At 40.8% G+C, this 22,227-nt stretch overlaps 1 protein-coding gene across 2 annotated transcripts in view; it reads right to left on the bottom strand.

Annotated features, from left to right (window-relative positions):
- Positions 1–413: 413 nt before the first annotated feature.
- RAMP1 (receptor activity modifying protein 1) overlaps positions 414–22,227 on the bottom strand; it is an 82,897-nt gene continuing 61,083 nt past the window's right edge. For both annotated transcript variants that reach the window (XM_039341946.1, XM_039341947.1), the window contains 2 exons: positions 9,195–9,330; positions 414–1,341 (listed from right to left, as the gene is read on the bottom strand). In XM_039341946.1, coding sequence (XP_039197880.1) covers positions 1,086–1,341; positions 9,195–9,330 — 392 coding nt within the window. In that variant the 3' untranslated portion in view covers positions 414–1,085. The remainder of the gene's footprint in view (positions 1,342–9,194; positions 9,331–22,227) is intronic.

The raw sequence follows: 22,227 nt of genomic DNA, 5'->3' as shown, positions 1-22,227 counted from the left end.
CAGTCTCTAAAAGGTTCGCCATCACTGGCTTATAGCATATTTCCATTCTCCAGCTCATAGTCTCTTACATGCACACATGGAATAGCCAACAGCTGTGAGCCAATTTGTAGATGTTTTTGTCCTCAGAGTAGGGAATTTTACCAAAGGTAATCAGAAATTAGCTGTTGCCACCAATGTTGTATAGCAAATCCAAGCATTTCTTTATTAATAAATTTACTACTTGATTATTAAATTTCTTAGTGCCATAGATTTGATAAGAAACCTAGAATTTTTTTGCTTTATCATATATTTATACTATTTATTTTATTACAATTTTTATAAGAAAGCATTTCTTCAGAATGGTATATTGCAAACTTTAATATTTTGCCAATAATTTGATAAAGATTTGTACTGTGAATAATTTTCTGCACTAATTAATGTCCATATAAAATATTTATAGTGAACATTTGTTCATACAAAAGTAATCTATTAGGTAAAACATTAACATGCTTAAGAAATAGTGATAATATTGCACTGAATTAGGATTTGCTAAAAAATACTGCTGCTGTGTTAATTTTTCCGCCAGAAAAATTAATACAATGAACAATATATATTGGTTTCCCAGTGATTTTAACCAACAAAATAAACTGAAATGATTTCTTATCTCATCATGGACAGCATTGCTATTATACACATACCTACATTTTTTTTCAAATTACTTTATCTAAAAAAAATAGTGCATAAACCCAAGGGAAATGTGTAATTACCAAAGACAATAAAATATATATTGACGGAATCAGGAAAGAGAACCTTAAATTTGAAGAAGATTGAAGCAGCAATAGCATGTCTGAAATATTAATACCAGTTCAGACAATGAGAACAATTTCTCAATGCATTCTCTTGACTTAAGCAAAATATTTGTTAACTCAAGAAGAATACAGTTTTTTTCTCTAGGTAGCAGAAAGTTTGCTATTAGATACCACCTACAATAAAAATACTTCGTTCTGGTATCCAGAACTCTATCAAAGAAACAGCAAAATAGACTTCAGTACAGCTTGCAGGTTGGAAACTTTGGGGTTCATCTTCACCAATGTTATTGAAAAAGTTTAAATAATGCTTTCACTGTATTTGCTTCGCCACACTACCAATGCCATCATGAATAGGGTGATAAAAATTGGTACAACAATGAATGGGCATAAAATTGTGTTAGGGGGGTCTCCTACAGCCCTTCCTGAAATGGGACAGTTTTTGAAGTAGTGCCTATGAATTGTTATGAAGAACTGATCCACCAGTTGGTTTGGCCAATAACAATCCAGTTTCTCAGCTATCAGGATGGTGCAATTGGTAAGCTCCTTGTAACAGCTGCAAAAGAGACAAGCAGACTTATTAAAAAATATCACTCAGTCATAAGGGTCATTACATATATTACACAGAGACAAAGCCTAAATTACCAGCAGTTATTGGTTTAGGGTCAAAATACCATAGCATAGGTAACACTTCTCACAATATGCCTTACAAGCAGTACAAACAATTGTACATTTCTAGAATCCTTCCCACCAGAAAACCAGTGACACTGACCCTAGGGAGAGGAAATGGCAGCTCAACAGATTAAGCTTCTAGTCCTTGCCTCCTCTCTCCCTCTTTTTCTCTTTGGGGGATCATTTCTACTGAGGAGATTAAAGATGAGTTAAAATAAAGTACTTTTTCAACTAAATCCCAAATGATAACTAAATAATATTACTTTATGCTTAGGATCTCTCAAAAGTCACAATTGCAATATACAGCTGCAAAGGTGCTTACTGAACTGGGTGGAATGTTTTAGAATGTGATTTAAGACTAAGAATTAGGATTCTAAATGCACATTTTAAAGACAAAAGTCAAGGGCAGAAATATTTCTGAATATGGAAATGGATGAAATCATGATCATAGCAGTAACATGTTCTCTCTCTCTTGCTCATTCTGCCAACTGTTAACCACAATATTCGAACAACAAATAAACACTTGATCCTTAGCTATAGTATCTGTACATCAGAAAAATCACAATTTATATACATTATGAACATATAAGAAACTGAATCCAATTTAGTAGAGCAAGTAAAAAATTCTTCATTTAGGAAAGAAAAATCATGCATGAAAAGGGTCTTGGCACTGGGATTCATCCGATGTTAAACTGACTGCTAAAAAGGCACATGCCATTCCAGATGCACCAACAGAAGGATACATTATTTGTCTATATACTCCCAGAATGGAATGAGTTAGGAAATAATAATTCGGTTTTCTGTATTCGAAGAATGTTTCAAGAATAAAGAGCAAGGAAAAGAATGAGGTCAGATATTGGGAAATTGTCCTAATAGTAAGAGAAGTTAGAGAGCGGAATCAACTTTCCTTTACTGAATCTGTTCAAATGAAGGCCATATATAATTTTGTCTGGGATATGCTAATCTAGATTCATATGCTAGGGATGGATCTGCATTGGACCTAATGGCCCAAATTGTTCCATCTTTATGTTTACTAAATACATTGTAGTAATAGCCCTTTTCCAACTTGCATGTTGTATGGACAAAGGCATATGCAAGACACAAGTTTCTCTCCAGCAGGGACTTAGCATGTAAGCCAAAAGGAGATTTGTCCCAGCCCTTCCCATTCTGGAGAAAACTTTGTTCTTTGGGAACTGCACACCAACATCTGTGGACCATGGAGCAAGAAGCTGTGTGCTAGGGTGATTTAAGGTATTATATGGCTTTCTTTTTTTATGTTAGTTTATGTATTTTTATTTACATATGTTTCTGTTGTACACCAGGGATCCCCACCCCCAGGCCCCAGACCGGTACTGCTCTGTAGACTGTTAAAAACTGGGCTGCAAAGCTGGAGGTGAGTGAGCAGTGTCCCCTCCCTCCAATCGCAATGTGTGGATGAAAACTAATCAAGGAGAGAAGCAACCTGGAATTAGGAGAAACTTCCTAACAGTGAGGACAATTAACCAGTGGAACAGATTGCCTCCAGAAATTGTAGGTGCTTCATCACTGGAGGTTTTAAAGAAGAGATTAGAAAGCCACTTGTCTGAAATAGTATAGGGCAGGCTCAGGAATTCTGGAAGAGCCAAGGTTGCCTACCCCTGGTATAGGGTCTCCTGCTTGAGCAGGGGGCTAGACTAGAAGACCTCCAAGGAGGTCTGTAGCCTCCACAAGGAATGTGTGCTCACAGGCCAGCTGTGAATGTCAGACCTTCATTATATTTATATTTGTTTTTATAAAACTTTAGGAAAATTGTTATTTTGCCAAAGATGCTTGTAAACATTCATTTAAAAATCAGTTTGTGTAACTGATATTTCCATGATTAAAGACAGAAACTTTTCAGCAAAATCATGGAGTTGGTATTAAATTCAAGATGACAACTATGTGCATGATGAATACTCCTTTTCAAAATCTTTTCAAAATCTTTGGCATGGCCAAACTTTCAAAATTATAAATAAATAACATATACATTTACAGGTAGTCCTTGATTTACAATAGTTCATTTAGTGACTGTTCAGAGTTACAACAGCACTGAAAAAAGTGACATGACCACTTTTCACACTCACAACCATTGGAGCACCCCCATGGTCACATGATCAGAATTCAGACCCTTGGCAATTGACTCATATTTATGATGGTTGCAGTGCCCCGGAGTCATGTGATCTGCTTTTGTGACCTTCTGACAAGCAGTCAATGAGGAAGCCAGATTCACTTAACAACCATGTTACTAACTTAACAAATGCAATGATTTACTTAACAACCATGGCAAGAAAAGTCATAAAAGGGGGAAGCTCACTTAACAAATGTTTCATTTAGCAACATAAATTTTGGGCTGAATTGTGGTCATAATCCAAGGACTACCTGTATTTTATTTTCATTTGTTTAAATTTTAAGCTTAAAATTTCTTTTAAAAGCTGTTCAACTTAATAACTATATATTTATATTTCAATAATATTTATGAAGAATCATAAAACTATTAGTTGAATAAATTTAAAGTATAAAAACAAAAAGACAGTCTAAATTAAACTAACTGAAAAAGCTAAAAAAACTAAAAAAGAAATATTCAGAAGAAATAAATTAAAATTAAGGAAAAAAAATAATCAAAACCAAAGAAATTATATTAGTGTCAGAATCCAATTATATTTCATTTCTATCTCCTCTGATCTAAAATCAAATCTCACCTTCCCCTGGATTCTGCCATACTCCCAAGGGGAAGGGGGGATATGCATGCGGGTTTATTGCTTTCACTTCCTCTATTCGCTACAATGTAATCTTTTGGTTATTGACTCCTGTCTGCTATCCAATACAATGTAACAAATTGCCTTCTGCACTATGCATCTCTCTGAACCTTCTTCTCCCTAACCGGGCAGCTAGGAAAAGGGGGAGGGAAAGAAGTACAAACCTCCGGGACCTGGCTTATCTCTCTGTTCTCAAAAGGAGGTGTGTGAAGAGCTGTGGAACATCGCACTACAAATGGAGCCGGATTAATGTTATCTCCCCTTTCCCACGATGGACCTAACACCTGGGGATTGCCTGGTCTGAATCGTCTGGATGAACTGTGGGGTGGGGTTTGCTTAGGGACACTTTAAAGTAATCGATCTGTAAAGAAATCCCTCAGATCCTGTCTATTATGCCTGCTATCAACTACTCTTAATAAAAGTTCCTGTTGGAAGAAATTGTTTCCAAGAGTTCTGCTTTCTTAAGATGTCCTTACAATTAAGATGTCCTTACAATTCAGATATCAAAATTACAAACTATTCTACCATTTCAAACTTAATTTTACATTAATACAAATTATTACTCCTTATGAGAGGATTGGGAAAGACTCAGGGAGAATTATGGCCATCCAACTGACATTGGGCACAATATCAGAGGGGATCAAGGGCCGAAAATATGTGAGAGTTTGTACTTAGGACTGGAGCGGCTATTGTGCATGTGTAGTTGCTTGTAGAGAGCTAGGTTTTTGGATGAGTGGGCCTCCATTGACTGCCCAGTGAGAGGAACCAGTTTGTGATGGAGGATAGTATGTTAAGGAGGGACTGGAGAGGGGAGAACACTTGGCACTGAGAGCTTGAGTTATAGTGCCATGGGGACTTCCTTCCTTATTGATTCCCCAGGAAATGTATGAATGACCTAGAGGGGGTGGCAAAGCCCCTGGCTTTATAAGGAAGGAGGAAAGGGGGAGGGAGAATGACCACTTTGGGGGATATAGGGTAGGACAATGCATCAGAGTGGTGATGGGCGTAGGATGCTACAGGTGCCAGAGGGCAGGCCATTACAGGGGTAAATGCCCCCGATACGTAATATTGGTGTTGTGTTCTGGCCCCTTGAGCTCACTCCTAGTTCCTGGACAGCATATCCTTGTAGGCCCTGAGGTTTGGCTGTTGCTGCTGAATGCCAAGTCAATTAACAACAAGGCTTCCCTTATTCAAGAATTCACTGAGGAGGAATGAACTGATCCGGCATGGAATGGAATGGTGGTAGTGCGACCATCCTTGCTCTGTTGGTAATTACATTTAAAAGCCCTTCATGGCATAGGTCCAGGTTACTTAAGGGACCTTCTCTTCCCACTGGGATTAGCTTGCTCCACCTATGTCGGTAGAGGAGACATGCTGGGGCCCCATTGGCCAGGATATTCTGACTGTTGGGGTCCAGGAGAAGGGTCTTTTCTGCCATTGCACCTGCCCTCTGGAACTTCTTGCACCCTGGAGTGAGGTTTGTACCAATCCTCCTAACCTAACCTTCTGTAAGTACCTAACAGCCTAGTTATGTCAGTTGGCTTGGCCTCCAAAGGAGGAACTTGATGTTGGGGATGATTGATAAATTAATATCAAATCCCCCTTCTCAACCTACTCACTCACTCCCCGTCTTTTAATTATTGTATTTTACATGTTTATATGTTTGTAGTATTGTATTTATATTATTTATATACTTTTATTTTTTTAATATTGTAAGCCGCCCAGTTACACTGTGGTAAAATGGACGGCCAATAAATTTGATAAATAAATTAACATTCAATTGTTAAATACTGAATTAAACTTTACTGAATATGACAAAGAATCATATTATCTGATCTTGCCTCTCCTTTTATATAAAAATATTTCATAGAAAAGCTTTGATTTTCATTAAATCAACTGTTCGATTCTCATACATAAATATCCTTCCTGGAATACATATTAAGCACATTAATATATTTGACCCTTAACTCCCTTCCAAGAACCTCATTCTCCATGATAATAGTATCTAAACAATAAAGAATTACTAGTGCACATATCCATGTCAAATGTACTGCTTCTCCCCATCCCAACTCATCTCAAAAGACTGATGTGGGGAAACTAGGAGGACAAAAGTGTTTGGTATATTTGAGTTATTTGTAAAAACAATAAAGTCAAGATATATATAAATAATAAATAAATGGTGGGAAACAAACAAACAAATAAATGATGATAGTCTGCCTTTGTAACTGTTATAATCTCATTTTCATTTCATATTATGAATAATACTTCTGGTAATCTTAGGTGAATTTTAAAATCTTAGTTTCAGCATTTACTAAAGATATTAAGCAATAGTATGTACAATTTATTGGGTCCTAAACAGCTTTCATTGATTATAGCTACATAAGCTTCATAATATGAGATTGAAAGGGCCTTTTTCTCATGTGACTCCTAATATATTTCCATCAATATAAAAGCTGCTATCTCAATTTTTTTTTTTTTTTTGCATCATGTACAGTTACTCCATCTGGCCCTGGAGGATTTCCAGATTTCATTATATTAACAGTGATAAATTTTCTGTTATGTTAGGGATGCAGCTAAACCTTTCAACTGTGCAACCAAGGTTTTTAGATTTATTTAGATTAAAAACATTCACCACTTGGTCATTCCATATTCCATATTCAATATATGTAGCTGAGCTAATATCATTTAAATTTAATTTAATTTTTAAAATGTAAAAAAATAAAAATTGAAACTTCATCTTAAGCATTATATGATTTATCACTGACTCATTAAACATAGAACAACAAATGTCAAAAATTCTGTGAAGTGCCACAGGGCTATAACATAGGCCTTGTGCTACTGAGGATATCTGCAGAAAAAAGAGCTGGGAGGAGTCATTTATACTATAAATGAAAGAGAGAAGATTCAAAAAGATACAGGCAGTATTCAATACAATACCTATATATTGAGCAGTAGGCTGAAATGAATAGCTGGAATTTGACAGGAAAAGGTGTAAAATTTTCATCAAGGTAATAAGATGAAAAGCACAACTATAAGATAGTAGAGATCTCCCTTTGTGAAAGGGATTTGAGTACCCTTATTGAATTCAAGTTAAAGAGGCAATTGCTATAAAGAAAAACTCTCTCTTGGCTCACATTAACTGGAACATAGAGTCTAGATCAGGGATAGGCAACCTCGGCTCTTTTATGACTCTTGGACTTCAACTCCCAGAATTCCTGAGTCAGCTATGCTGACTCAGGAATTCTGGGAGTTGAAGTCCATGAGTCATAAAAGAGCCGAGGTTGCCTACCCCTGGTCTAGATCATGAGAAGTAATTATTCCACTTTACTTTGTCTTGCAGCAGGCAGTGGTCACATCATGTTTTAAGATGGCCATTATTTTGCCAGTGCCAAAAAAGTCTACAATTACAGGTCTCAACGATTACTACCCAGTTGCACTGACATCCATCATTATGAAATGCTTTGAGGGGCTAATAAAGAACATTATTGTATCTAGCCTCCCACCAGCATTTAACCCGCTTCAATTTGCTTACCAATCAAATTGCTCTACAGAAGATGCTATTTCTTCTATTCTCCATCTGAGCTTGGGGCTTAGAGGAAATAAATACTCATGTGCGTATACTGTTTGTCAACTTCACTTTGGCATTTACTACAATCATTCTCCAGCATCTAGAAGACAAACTGGGCCTTTTAGGCTTAAACACTCCTTTGTGCAACTGGATTCTTGATCTTGCTGACAGGCCCCAGTAGGTGCATGCTGGAACAAATATTTCTAACTCCATTTTTTTGAGCACAGGTTCTCCTCAGAGCTGCGTACTAAGTCCATGGCTGTTCACACTACTGACCTGACTGTTGCGCGCTAAGTTTGCCACCAACCATACTGTGTAGTATACAGATGATACAACAGTAGTGGGCCTTATTCAGATGACAATGAGGGTGATTACCGCAAGGAGGTTTAGAGTTTGTGAATTGGTGTAAGAAAAACAGCCTAATTCTAAACATTGGAAAAACCAAAGAGATCTTTGTCGATTTTAGAAAAGGCAGGCACAGCCACATTCCTCTGTGCATTAATGATTCACCTTTGGAAATGGTTACCAGGATCAATTTTCTGGGTGTGCAATTAGCGAGTAGACTGGCTTGATCGCTCAACTGCAAGACACTAGTAAAGCGAGCACAGCACCGCTTGCATTTTCTGTGTTGCATGAGAAAAATACATCTTCCTTCCCCTGTCCTTATCACTTTCTACAGAGGGATGATCGAGAGCATCCTGTCATATAGCATTACTGTCTGGTTTGGAAGCATCTCACTGCTTCAGACAGGAAGGCGGTGCAGAGAGTGGTGAGGATAGCAGAAAAGATCATTGGCTATTCCCTCCCTCCCATCCAGGGCATAGCATATAAGCGTTGCTTGAGCAGGGTCCGCAAGATTGCCTGGGACACTACACATCCTTTTCACGACCTGTTTTCTTTGTTACCTTCTGGGAGGAGACATCGTGGTGTCTGAAGCAAAACACCCAGATTCAGTCACAGATTTGTCCCATACAGTATTAACCTTGTGAACTCTAAAGCTATATATTCAAGATGGACAGTGATTAATATTTATACATTATTTATATATAAGAATGCAGGTTTACAGTATGTTGTATATAGTATGTTTAAATGATGTATGTGTACACTTTTGAGAGCAAGAAACTAAATTTCATTTTTAATGTGTGCCAAAGTGCCCACAGTAAAAATGACAATAAAAATTATCTATCTATCTATCTATCTATCTATCTATCTATCTATCTATCTATCTATCTATCTAAAAATGTGATCTAGTGGACTCTGGCACTGAGCAGTTTAAAGGGTTGGACTAGGTTGAATCTAGTCCAACCTAGTCCAACCCTTTTAACTGGGTCATTCTATTATGATCCAAATTATGAGCATAAAAGAAAAAAATACGTTTTATTATGTGATACTCACTCCAAAGTCTTATCCCAATCGCACCACAGCGTCTTCCTGAGAATTTCCATGTCAGATTTAAATTTGCTGAGGCAAAAATCCTCAATTAATTGTCCATAAGATCCATGGCATGCAGAGACCACAATAAAATGATGGGCTAAAATAGAAAGAGGAAAGTGAAAAAGATTTTTAAAACAAGATAAGGTTAGAATGAAATTCTTGATTCATGTCAGTATAAAAATTACCAGTGGAAGAATAATCCCAAATAGATCTCTTTCTGTCATCTAAACATTGTTGTTTATTCTTGAGTAAATAATCACTTCAGAGAAATGAAACATTACAGGTAGATCTCTAGAGTCCTCCAATAGTTTTAATAAATGTAAATTATAATGCAGCGACTGAAAACATCACAATTTTTCTAAATTTGGAAATACAGTAGTTTTGTGGTATTTATTAACATATTCATAAAGCAAATTCAAAAGATACTGCACTGAAATTTCAGTAAGATAATCTTACTGAGTGATAAATTTTACTCAGAAGTTGAAGCATGTAATACATCTCTTAGAATTGTTCAAAAATCTAGTACAAGGAACATTCCTATAAAGGGCATTTTTTGAAAGGTTAGAAACAAGCATATCCAATCTGACATAGTCAGTTACAGATGTGTATATTAATTCCAGAGAAGTTTTCTCTCTCCCTACAAAACAACAATGGCTTATCAATATTCACAGCTTCAGATATTTCTTTCTAAGGAATAATAGGATTACATGAAATGTACATGATGAAATCTAAAATCTAGATTACTTCTGGTTTATATTGAAATAATTGTTGATTCATATCTCTTGAGTTTTAGCTACTAGAGATCTGTTTCTTTCCCACCCCATTGATTTTCTGGAAGTCTTTAAAAACCTGGCTGTTTTCCCAGGCCTTCGGGTAGAATGTTCCTTTATAGAGAGTACATTTGTCCTGATGCATGAGATTTTCTTTATTCTTATTTTCCAATGTTAGTATTCTGCAGTTGGGCAGCCTCTAAATTTCACAAAACAAAACAAAATAAAAATTATTTGTAAGTTTCCTATCTTTGCCAATATGCTGTACATACTCAATAATAAGGTGTCTTACTATTGACACCTTATTATTACTAAAAATCTCTAGTTTAAAGATACTAATTTTCACAGAATAAAGCAGACTGTTGGCAGTGAGTGGTGCATGAGGCACAATACAAAGCTGATAACCTAGACTATTCTTTATTCCTTTTCCTAAAGAGTGGAGACTTGAATTGATCACTTGGTAAACAGCAAAGGGTAAAATTTTTGGATCTATAGTGTATGGCAATAACTGTGGCATATGGAAGACTGAAACCAAAAATGTAAAATAAATAAATGGTAAAGAGTATGAAATAAGGAATGAAAGCAAAAGAAGAAAAAGATACATGATGTATGTCTCAGACCTGCCCCAGTCCGATCCCTTAGGAAAGAAAGATCCTCGACTCCATTTGATTGAAATGATAGATTCTTTTACTAAAAGATGCTGGCTGCAGTAAAGTCAGGCTAGAACTGAATTTCCCATGCTCAAATGATACAGAAAGTTTCCTTCATACCCCAGCCCTTCCCCCATGGCTAGTCCATCTTCAGCCAATAAGAGTCCATATAGGTGTTTTGAGAACACTGAGATGTTTAGGGTAATCCACATTCTTTCTCAGGGTGTACAGTCTTGGGTGCTGGCACAAGCTGGTTCTGCGCTCCTCTGCTGTTCATCAAACTGTCTTTCCCCCCTCCCAGTTTCCTAATAACAGAGGAAGGGACCTTGTAGGTCATCTAGTCCAACCCCCCACCCAAGCAGGAGATCCTACACCATTTCTTACAGATGGCAGTCCAGTCCCTTCTTGAAAGCTTACAGTGATGAAATTCCCACAACATCTGAGGGTAAACTGTTCCATTGGTTGATTGTTCTTGCTATCAGAAATTTTTTCCTTATTTCTAGGTTGAATCTCTCCTTGATCAGTGTCAACGCTGTGACAATGGATGTCGTTACTCTGACAACTGAGAATCAGCAGCCATTTTTACTTTTTGCTTCTAGCGTGCCTTTCCTATTCTTTTAGAATTCAGATGTAGAAGGGGGGATGAGGTAAATGCATGAGGGCTTAGCTAGCCATAACAATGTAAGAGTGTGAGAACTCAAGGACATGGTCTCATAAGGTTTTGGCTGGTGAGAACAGCCTGTGTCTTGCATTAATTGGGGAATGTGACTTATGACAGCATTTGTGGGATGGGAATTGCAATGTTACTTTGTATCTGGGGGAGGAAATATCAGTTTTGGGTTCAATTATGTAGGTGCTAGTGGGTTCAGGGTGCTTGCCAATTGCCCTCAAACTGGGCATATGAGCAAGGTTACTCTCCAAATCTATGAGACTTGAACAAGTGGATGGATCTTTAATGGGAGGGACCTTAGTCACCCATTTAACTGAACCAGTACATTAGAAATAGGTGAACATTGGGAGCTCATCCATTTTGTGGTGGCCCTGAATAGACTGAAGCTGTGATTTTAGGTCTAGCATGGCTAGACAAGTGGAAACCTTTTATTTGGTGAGAAAAGAGGATGGGGTCTGTGAGATTGCCAGTAGGACACAATCCTCCCCCACGTGACATTAGCAGAGAAGGGGCGTTGTCTTACCTGAACACCTTTTCTCAGCATGATGATGGATAATCCACGGATTGGTTTCCTGAAGTCCATTCTACCCAATAGACTAAGTCTGAGAGTTAGCCACGCCTCTTGCCGGGCCATGCTATCCCAGTTCCAATGAAGGCGAAGCAGCAGACGAAGTCAGACATGTTGGTTCCCTGACCCCTGCCACAGGACCTGACAGTCACTAAAGGGCGGGAGTGGATTATCCATCATGCTGAGAAAAGGCGTTCAGGTAAGACAACGCCCCTTCTCCAGCATGAGGATGGATAATCCAAGGACTGGGACTTACCAAAGCCCAACTGTCCCTAAGTTTAGTCAGGGTATGTGATTTTGCAGATGACACAACCCTTTGCAACACCCTACGGCCAAAGAAAGTGTCAGCAGATGTAAACTTATCGATCTTGTAGTGACGTATAAATGGGGAGGGTGACTACCAGGTCGCCGCTCTACAGATCTCTCCATTGGCGCTTGAGTGGCCCAGGCCGCAAAAGTTGCAGCACTGCGGGTGGAATGAGTAGTGATACGCGAAGGAATGGGCAAGGACTGAGAATGGTATGCCTTGGCAATACAAGCTTTGATTCACCTACCAATGGTGGACAATGATACCTTCCGACCCACAGAAGCAGGATGGAAGGAAATGAAAAGCGTCTCCGACTTACGGAAGGCAGTGGTCCTCTTAATATAAATGCATAACACTCTGTGCACATCTAAGGTGTGCCACTTGCGTTCCAGGTCATGAGATGGCCGAGGACAGAAACTCGGCAACACAACCTCCTGGGAACAATGAAACAAGGTGTTCACCTTGGGGATGAATGTTGGATCTAGCCGGAGGATCACACAATCCGAACAAAAAACGCATAGATTCTCCCTGACAGAGAGCGCTGCCAGGTTGGATATGTGTCTGGCGGAAGTCACAGCCACCAGAAAGGCTACTTTCATGGACAAAAGACTCAGGTCACAAGTTTTAAGGGACTCAAATGGCGACCCAGTAAGGGCCTGAAGCATGTACGAAAGATCCCAGGAGGGATACCTATGAATAGTAGGATTAGTGTTGACCACCCCATTAATGAAGGAATGGATCATTGGGTGATGAGCTAGAGAGGAAGAGTCATCACATGAGAGCACCGTGGAGAGGGCCGCCACCTGTCTCTTGATGGTACTTGGAGAGAGACCCATGTCAATCCCTTCCAAAAGATACTCCAAAATCCGTGGCACAGTGAGTGATGACATATCGATATGAAGTTTGGAGGCCCAAGTAAAGAAGTTCCTCCAAGTGGAGTCATAAATCCTATTGGTCGACGGACATCTTGAAGCCTGGATCATATTGATAACCCTCGTAGGGTAAGCTTCCTGAATCAGATGTCCCCGCTCAAGTGCCATATGGTTAGCTGGAGCCATTGAGGCTCGGGGTATTGAAGCGCTCCCTGAGCACTATGCGGTCCGGAGGTATCCTCCATGGTGTCAAGACAGACTCATGAGGTCCGCAACCACGGGCACCTCAGCCAATATGGAGATATGAAAATGACCTCTGCCTTCTCCCGCAGGATCATGCGGACAACCATGGGCATGAGAGGCAGAGAGGGAAAGGCGTACAGCAGGGCCTGAGGCCACGGAATGCACAGGGTGTCCACTCCCTCCGCCCCCAGTGATGGAAAACGGGAGAAGAATCTTGGTAGTTGCGAATTCGCTGCTGAAGCGAATAGATCCAGAGCTGGCTGACCGAACCTGCTTGTTATCTCCACGAATAGCGCTGGGTCCAGACGCCACTCAGAGTGGTCTACTGTCGCCCTGCTAAGGGCATCCGCCTGTTCGTTTATCGCCCCCAAAAAGTGATCCGCCTTGATAGAGGAGAGATTGATCTCTGCCCAAGAGCATAGCAGTCTGGCCTCCGTCATAAGCGACCCCGATGGTTCACGTGAGCTTTGGCCGCTATGTTGTCCGTCAAGATAAGAACATGCCGACCCCTCACCGTGACTGAAATGACGCAATGCCAGGTGAATGGCTCTGAGCTCTAGCCAGTTTATATTGTGCTCCAAGTCCTCTCTGGACTAGCGACCCTGAGCCAGCTGGGACTGGAGGTGAGCTCCCCAGCCAAAAAGACTGGTGTCAGTAATGAGAACTATCCGTGATGGTTCCTTGAACCTGGAACCCCTGGCTACAGCCTGAGAAGTCCACCATTGGAGCAACTTCGATACTAGAGGTGTCACACTCACTGGCCTGTTGGAGGAGGTGAGCTTTCACCTTTGAAAGGGAAGGAGGAACCATTGCAGGGTCCTTGAATGTAGTCTGGCCCAAATTACTATGGAAATGCAAGAGATCATCTTGCCTAAGAGATGGGAGAGAGTAATGAGAGGAACAACCCTAGTGTGTTGTACCTGACATACCAGGGCCCAGATACTGACCTGTCGATCCGGTGACAGGTAGACCATACACCATGTTGTATCTATCACTGTTCCCAGATGAAGAAGCCACATGGATGGAACCAACTGGCTCTTGAAGAAATTCACAGAAAACTCGTGGTTCTGGAGCACCTTGATGGTAAGGGCTACATCTGATCACACTGCCTGAACTGACACCGATTGAATAAGGATGTCGTCCAGGCAGCACTGAATCCGAATGGGGATCAGTCTCAGGTAGGCGGCTAGAACCGACAGAATCTTTGTGAATACCCTCAGAGCAGATGACAGGCCAAACGGAAGCATTCTGTATTGATAGTGACAGGATCTGTAACAGAATCTGAGAAATCTGCGATGTTGCGGAAGAATTGGAATGTGCAGGTACGCCTTTGTGAGGTCGATCGATGTCAGGAGGTTGTTCCTCCTTATACTGGCCAAAATGGACTGCAAAGTTTGCATCTTGAATCTTTTGTAAACCAGGTAAGAATTTAACCTTTTCAGATCGAGAATGGCCCTCCATCCTCCTGAGGCCTTCGGTACTACAAAGAGTATCGAATAAAACCCTTGTCCCCTCTGATCGGATGGGACTGGCTCCATGGCCTTTATTGTTCTATCCCAGCCTATAGCCGTCCTTGATAAAGGCACAAGAACCAAACCCCTGTTGAGAAAATAGGCTGGAGACTCAAAACAAAACAAACCCCTTTTAATATGGGTAACCAACCTGCCAAATAGTCCAGAAACAAAAGCAGCAAAACACAATCCAAATGGAGGAAATTGTCCACACGAAACACGATGCAAACAGAAAAGTAGTCACCGGCAATACTAACAGAACATGATCCCATGAAGTACTTTGCAACGGTTGCCTTCAGCAACCAGCACTGCCCACACTTTCCCTTTTTATACAGCAGTCCCAAAGCGTTGCCTCTCAGTGCCTTCTCCTCCTCCCCTGGAGTTGTCGTATTGACTGCTGCTGATCTGCTCTCGCTAATTGCCGGCGTCTACGAGCATCAATCATCATTCCATCAAGTATGAGTCTTCCAAGTTTGACTCATTCTTCCCACACAGCTGAGCTTCATCAGGAACATGACTGGAGGGCCCAGGCTCTTCATCAAACCATGAGTCTTGTAATTCATCAGAGCCTCCCTCTGACCCTGATGGCCCTTCAAATGCCTCCTCCACCTCCTCCTCAGATTCCCCAGACTCAGCTGTTGGGAACACAGGCTGGCATAGAGTCACGACATTTATGTCTATAAGATGAGAAATGGCTTTTGGATTCTTTTGGATGGGTTTGAGGGGGTCAGACACTGAATGAACCAATCTGCCTGCCTGGAGAGGAATTCCAGAGCCAGGCTGTTTGCTACAATGGACAGAACCCAAACGTCGGTGGTAATGCTTTCCCAACTATGGGAAAACAGGGAAAGCCTGCCACCTATAGGGGGTCCCTCCCTGGATCACTTATTCCTCCTAAAGGGACGGCCTCCCCGTGCCTCAAAAGGGCCGCTTAGACTGAGGTTGTTGCCTGAGTTTGGGACCAAAGCGGTCTGATTGATGGTCTGATCTGGGAGGGAAGTAGTGTGTTGGTTGGGACCATTCCTGGTTGGGAGTGCTGCGAAAAGCATGTTTGCAATAAAATGGAGTAGATTTCCGGTCCACCCACCTGGCTTGGTGGACTAACACCTTCTTCTTATCCTTGTTTTCCACCAAATAAGGCTCGAGAGCTTCTCCAAACAGTTGACCACCGGAATAAGGAGCGGTGGCCAAGCGCCATTTGGATTTTAAATCCACCTGCCATTGTTTCAGCCATAACAACCGTCGAGTAGAAACATTAGCGGCGATTGCCCTAGCCGAAAATCTGGCAGCATGTAGTGTGACATCGGCTGTGTATTCAGCCATCGACAACAACTTACCCAATGTCTGATGGGTGCGCACCTGATCTTGCGGAATCATGGCCTGAAGCTCTCGAAGCCAAATGATGGAAGACCTTGAAAAGAAGGAAGCTGACGTGGAGGACTTCACTGCCCAGCTGGATGCCTGGGCAGACTTTCTGTTATCTGCTTTTAATGCTTCCGCCATATCCCCAGGAATGGTGGAAGGGGAGAAAATGGGAGTCAAGGATGTGTCCATGGTTGGAATCTCCAGAAGGTTGGTTAAGGATGGAGCAACATTGAAGAGTTTTTTTATCAGAGGTCCCTGGAGCAGGAGAGACACCAAGGTTTGCCCATTGTTTCTTTACTGTATTAACAAAGAAGGGAGGGCACGGTATGTGCCGTTGAGTCACCGTGGGTTCAGAAAACAATGGATTCGGTGACTGGCTGGTGGAATGGCGGGTTGTGGTTCTTGCTCGGGCGCAATCTGGGACGCACCTGTGGCCTTGGACAGAATAGATTTGAATAGGGTGGGATCAAATAGACCTATGAAGGGAGAGGGATCCTGATGTGAATCCTCATCTTCTGACAAGGGCGGCTCCCATGGTTCCTCAACATCAGAATATGAGTCTGTACCATGAGAAGATTGATCAGAGGCAATGGAGTAGGCGTAATCCTGGTGTTCAGAATGGCGATGAGAAGAGGCCGAAGATTGGGGTCTCTGTAGTGAGGCAATACTTTCCAAAACCTGAGTAAGCATAGACTGTAGTTGATCCGGTCCAAGAGCTTCAGAAGCCTCAGGCCGGAGGCCAGCAGTAGTGGGAGTGAATGTGGCTGAGGGTCCTGGTTGAGGATCAGGTGGGGGGGCAGCCAGTTAGGATTTAGGACCATAGGGCTGATGGACCTCTGTTGGGACATGGCATCCGGGGACAAAGGTTTGTGAACTTGAGCCGTAGTTGTTATTTGAGGCCCGAATAGAGAGCTCTCGGAGGTAGCGGTTGGATTAATTTCTCTTGGGAGTCACTTTTTGGGCTTTAGAAATTTGCCTCTAAGGCCGGATGTCTCCTGGCAGCCTCCATTTCTGCTGCCTTGGACAGAGCTTTGCCAGAGAGAGCCTTTGCTTTTGCCTTCAGCTTTCCTGCTGAAGATTTGAAAGATTTGCGCCTCCTTTTATTTAGGGGGCTGGTAGGTGCCAAGACAATCTAGGGCTGTTTGTCTTCTGCCATCACGTTGGAGACCCTGCAGCACAAGTCTGAAAATGGGTCTCAATAAGAATAGGAGCTAAGGCCCAATGTGACAACCGCTGTAACTGGTAAGACCAGTATGGGCTCCTGGCAAGGGAGCTGGGGCCTGAAGTAAAAATATCCAATACTGGTAAAACCAGTGTAAGCTCCCGAGAGGGTAACTGTGAATCACAGTATAGTAGGGGGCCAGCAATAGGTGAAGCAGCCATTGTAATATAAGGCTCTCAAGGAAAAACAGTCCAAAAATCCCAGGTGCCACAGTATATTGCCAGAAGCAATGTCAAGTGGATTTGCCTGAGGCAAAATGAAGTGGATGTGCCTGGATCCAAATTGCAGAAGTAACAGGGCACCAGTAAGCAGGATAGAGCCACACAAAATGGCAGCTGACCACGTGTGAGGTGGGACACTGATTGGGACTACACCAAATGGCTGCCGCCCATGTGTGAAGAGAATGTCCAGAGAAACTACTATAAAGAAGAGAATGAGAGAATCACTCCACTGACACCCCCCCCGTACTGAGAGAACTCTGGGGAGGAATGCTGATGGCTCTGTAACAAGCCCCAGGTCATTCAAAATGGCGGCTCCGAGGACGAGGAGAGGCCTGGAGAGGAGAAGACTGGGGCAGGACAAATTTGCTGGTGTTTTATAATTGAACGTCTGGTAAATTCCCACTTCAGCCCCCTTTCTCAAGGAGAAACAGTCCAAAGTCCCTAAGAATAAAGGCAGGAGAAAAGGCACTTCCCACTGCCTAAGCAGCTCCTTCGAACTAGTCAGCTAAAATGGCGGCCGCCAGCAGCGCAGCGATCTGCTGACTGCAGAGATCATCGGATCGAAGACCAGCCAACCTGCCCTGTTTGGGGCCTCCACGGAGCTCCGCCGATTAGCTGGTACAATCAGCAGCGCCGCTGCTGGGCTGGCTGTTAGCCCCAACAAGCCTCGTGGTCTGAGCAGCCAAGGAGACAAGGCGGTGGAGGGAAGGAAAGGGCAAAAAATGGAAGATTACACTGAGGCTTGTAAAGGGAAATAATCAAACAAACTGCTACAGAAGAGGAAGGATAATACACGGATAGAAATACAGGGAAAATACAACCTGACTAGCTGAGAGGAACCAACGCATCTTGCTGGGTGTGTAAGACTAAGTTGGAACTGGGATAGCATGGCCCGGCAAGAGGCGTGGCTAACTTTCAGACTTAGTCTATTGGGTAGAAGGGACTTCAGGAAACCAATCTGTGGATTATCCATTCTCATGTTGGAGAACCTAGTCATCGGCTGAAACAGTGAAAGTAGTCACCATTCCCCTACCAGGAGAGCCACGCATCCCCAGAGAATACAGAGATTTAGCAGAAGGATTTAGTGAGAAGGAATGTGAAATCCTACCTCCTCACCGGCCAAATGACTGTGCCATTGAAATATTACCAGGAGACACTTCCGGTTCCAGATCGCAGTGTTTACAGCCACGCAGAGAGACTGCTCTCTTCGCCGGCTGTTTTCCCTCTGCCGGTAGACCCTTAATCGGGTCGAAAAGTCGCCCTGCAGGGGTGACTACCGTTGAGGAGGCGCTTGGGAACTATGGAAGGGCAGCAGCTCCTTCCGCAGTCCGAGAAATGTTCCTTAGGGCCGACAGAGGAAAGATCGGCCAGTAAAATGGCCGATCACTTTGCTGCTGTAACAAGAAGTCAGAAGAACATCTAAGTGCAAGAACCACCGTGGTTGATCTGGGTGAGACTTTTTTTCTCCTTTCTTAGTCCTCTTTTCTTTTTTGCTTCCTGTAAAAAGCATTTCTGGAACTATTTCCCTGCTTTAAGAAAGTGGCGTTTGTGAGTGTGGGAAAAGAAGCTTAAATGGACTGAAAATCAACTTTAATTGACTATTTCTTACTTTTTCATCTACTTTGGGGTTTTGAAAAAACTTCTGTTATTGAACCTACTATTGGATTTGGTCTACATGAAGAATTTTTTTTTTTGATCTTGTTAACACCATTTTTGGTGTCTGGGAAGAGATTTTACAGTCTACTGAGGACACCAGATTTCTTTGCTTTGCCACCACAGAGTTAACTCTAAATGTTTTTTCAATTGCACTAAATATTTCCTCTTTTTCTCTATTCAGAATCACAGCAAAGTCATTTGCAACCATCTCTCTCAGATCTCCTTGCAAAGACTCCCTCAGGCCTCTGATTCTCAAGGCATATTCCATCTCTCTGTATTGAAGCATAAGAATCTCATCTTGAGAATTTTCCATCTCTTTTTCCATACCTTCAAATTTTCCCTCCAGCAGCTCCACTTTCTCTACTACCTCTTCTACACGAAAGTTCAACTTTTCAAGAACAGAGGCAACTCCTTTTAAAGCCAAGACTATATCTTGCCTCAGAATCCTATTATTTTCCGCTAAAATCTCTTTCACTTCTCCCCTGATTTGAGATATAGCATTTCCCATTATGTCTTGCAACTCCTATACCGTTAATAACTGTGCCAAAGGAGAGGGTGAAGCTGTTAATTTAGATTGTTGCACTGATGATGTCACCGAAGAAGAAACCACCTTAGGAGCTGTGGAAATTACTGGACGCTTTGGAGCCATCTTAAAATATCTTTACTCCTTCTTAAAAATTACCCATAAAGAAAAAAAAGGGGAGGGAAAAATAAAAATCAGCCTTTCAAACTAAAGTCCAAATAAAAGTCCAAAAAAGTCCAAATAAAATCCAATAAGAGGGAAAAGAAAAGAAGGGAAAAAATAATAATAGTTAAATAAAAAAAGTCCGTTCCTTTTTTTTTAAAAAAAAAAGTACAAAAAACAAAGAAAAATCCTTCAGGAAATAAAAAAAGTTAAACAGAAAGGGAAAGTAATCCTCCTAAAATCCAAACCCAACATCATTATAAATAATCAAATCCATTCCATTCCATTCCAGTCGAAAAAAGAAAAAAAAACACCAAAAAGCCTACTGATCGCCATTTTACTTTCCCTTTTAACAAAAGAAAAAAAACAAAAAGAGTGGCTAAATGTTTCTTAAATATAGCCTCCACTAAAAGATAACAGGACTGTTTCTAATTACTATTGAAATAGAGAAACCCTATTCACAATTCAAGTGCAAACTTATATTGGAAAAAAATTATGAAGCCATTGAGCAAATATGTTTGCAAATAAAAGAGAATACTACAGAAATAAAAAGCAGAAATTCTACCTTGAGCCTACAAAATGACCTCCAGACTTTATCTGAGCATTCTACAGACCAAAAAACAATAGAAGCGGAACCAATCAACATTAAAGAAGATTCTACTTCATTTTATACACAATCTAAAGAGATTTCTGATGAACAAAAAATGACTGTAATAAAAATCACTCACAATCTTAAAACCAACAAACAGATACACAAATACAATTAATTGAGAACTATGATAACTTGGATAATCAACTACTAATCACAAAATTGGATATAATTGAGTGTTCTACTCAACAGATCCAAATGTCGAGACTTGAATCTTTAAAACAACAAGGGACTATCTACAAAGGAGTCAGGTCTCCAAAACAGAGAAGGGGATGCTCTTTCTTGACCCAAATTATCATTTGGCACAAGGCACAAAAAGAGACTTATGTTGATATAGAGACTCCGTTATAGAAACCTACTTGGCATAAAAAGAAAGCTAGAATAAGATTTAAGAGTGTGGGACTTCCGGTGGATCTGCGCGCGCAATGGCGGCTACTTTGTAGCCGTCCTCCTGGGAAAGTGTTAGAACTGCTATGAACAGCAGACATCAGCTGTTCTGCGGTTCAAAATCTCCCTCCCGGGCAAAGGGAGGGAGAAGAGCATCATCCGAATAGTGGTAGAGCCTCTTATGGTTTTCTTTTGGGGAGTGAAAAGAGTGCTCCCACGGAGTTTGGATTGTCTCCGCTTCCCAGCTGTTTTTGTCTTTAGGGACAAAACAAGCCGCTGCAACCACCTCCGTGATTGAAGTGATCTGGTGAGTTTTCTTTAAAAAGCGGACAGAGCTGAGTACAGGATTTTGGTTTTTTTGATCTTATTTGGATTTTAAATTTATACTTTTATAAGACGTTAGGTTGAATAAAGATTAATTAAATATTTGAATTTAGTAAGAAGATGCTTGTTTGTGTACTAATATGTTTGTTGTAGATATAGCAACTTTGGGTGGGGGTTAAAGGAGTTTGATATAGATATTGATTGATTGATAGATTATAGATTTAAAAAAATAGAGTAGAAATGTATTTTTGGAATAATATTTTTGTTGTTAGAAAGGATAGTTATTTTGTAATGGGAGAAGAATAAGAGGGATTTTTGAAAAAAGAAGAAATGATATTAATAAATGATTACTGACTATGTCAAGGAAAAAGGGAACGTAGAGACATCTGAAATGTTAATAACATTTTTATAGTAGCGAAAAGGAATATGGTAATTGGAAATAGTAAAACTTAATACAGGATTTGGATTTATACAGATGAACTGTTATTGATGATTGCTTTGATTGACTTAACTGTATTGAAATATATTAATTTGAATATAATATTTGAGGGAATAGAGAGGGAGCTTTTTAATGATTTAATTTGAACTATATATGTATGATTTTGCTCTTGGATAATTGATTACCCTGTCATCACGTTGTTTCTTAAGCTTGTTTGTAAAAAGAAAAAAACAATAAAACTTGTTATAAAAAAAAGAAATATTACCAGGAGCCAAGCTGCCTAAACCAAAAATGTATGCTATGTCTTCCCTCAAGATGGAGAAGCTGCAGCAGTATGTGAATAAAAACCTAGCCAGAGACTGTCATGGTTCCGACAGATGGAACTCTTCAAAGAACTTCGAGGCATTGCTTACCTTAAAGATTCTTTATTTGAGTAGCATAGCATTGGCACTAAT

The sequence above is a fragment of the Crotalus tigris genome, unplaced genomic scaffold (genome assembly GCF_016545835.1).
Source record: "Crotalus tigris isolate CLP2741 ecotype Arizona unplaced genomic scaffold, ASM1654583v1 scf7180000017774.6281472, whole genome shotgun sequence".
Classification (NCBI taxonomy): domain Eukaryota; kingdom Metazoa; phylum Chordata; class Lepidosauria; order Squamata; family Viperidae; genus Crotalus; species Crotalus tigris.
Note: the sequence above shows the minus strand (reverse complement) of the source record. Positions and strands in the feature narration are given on the sequence as shown.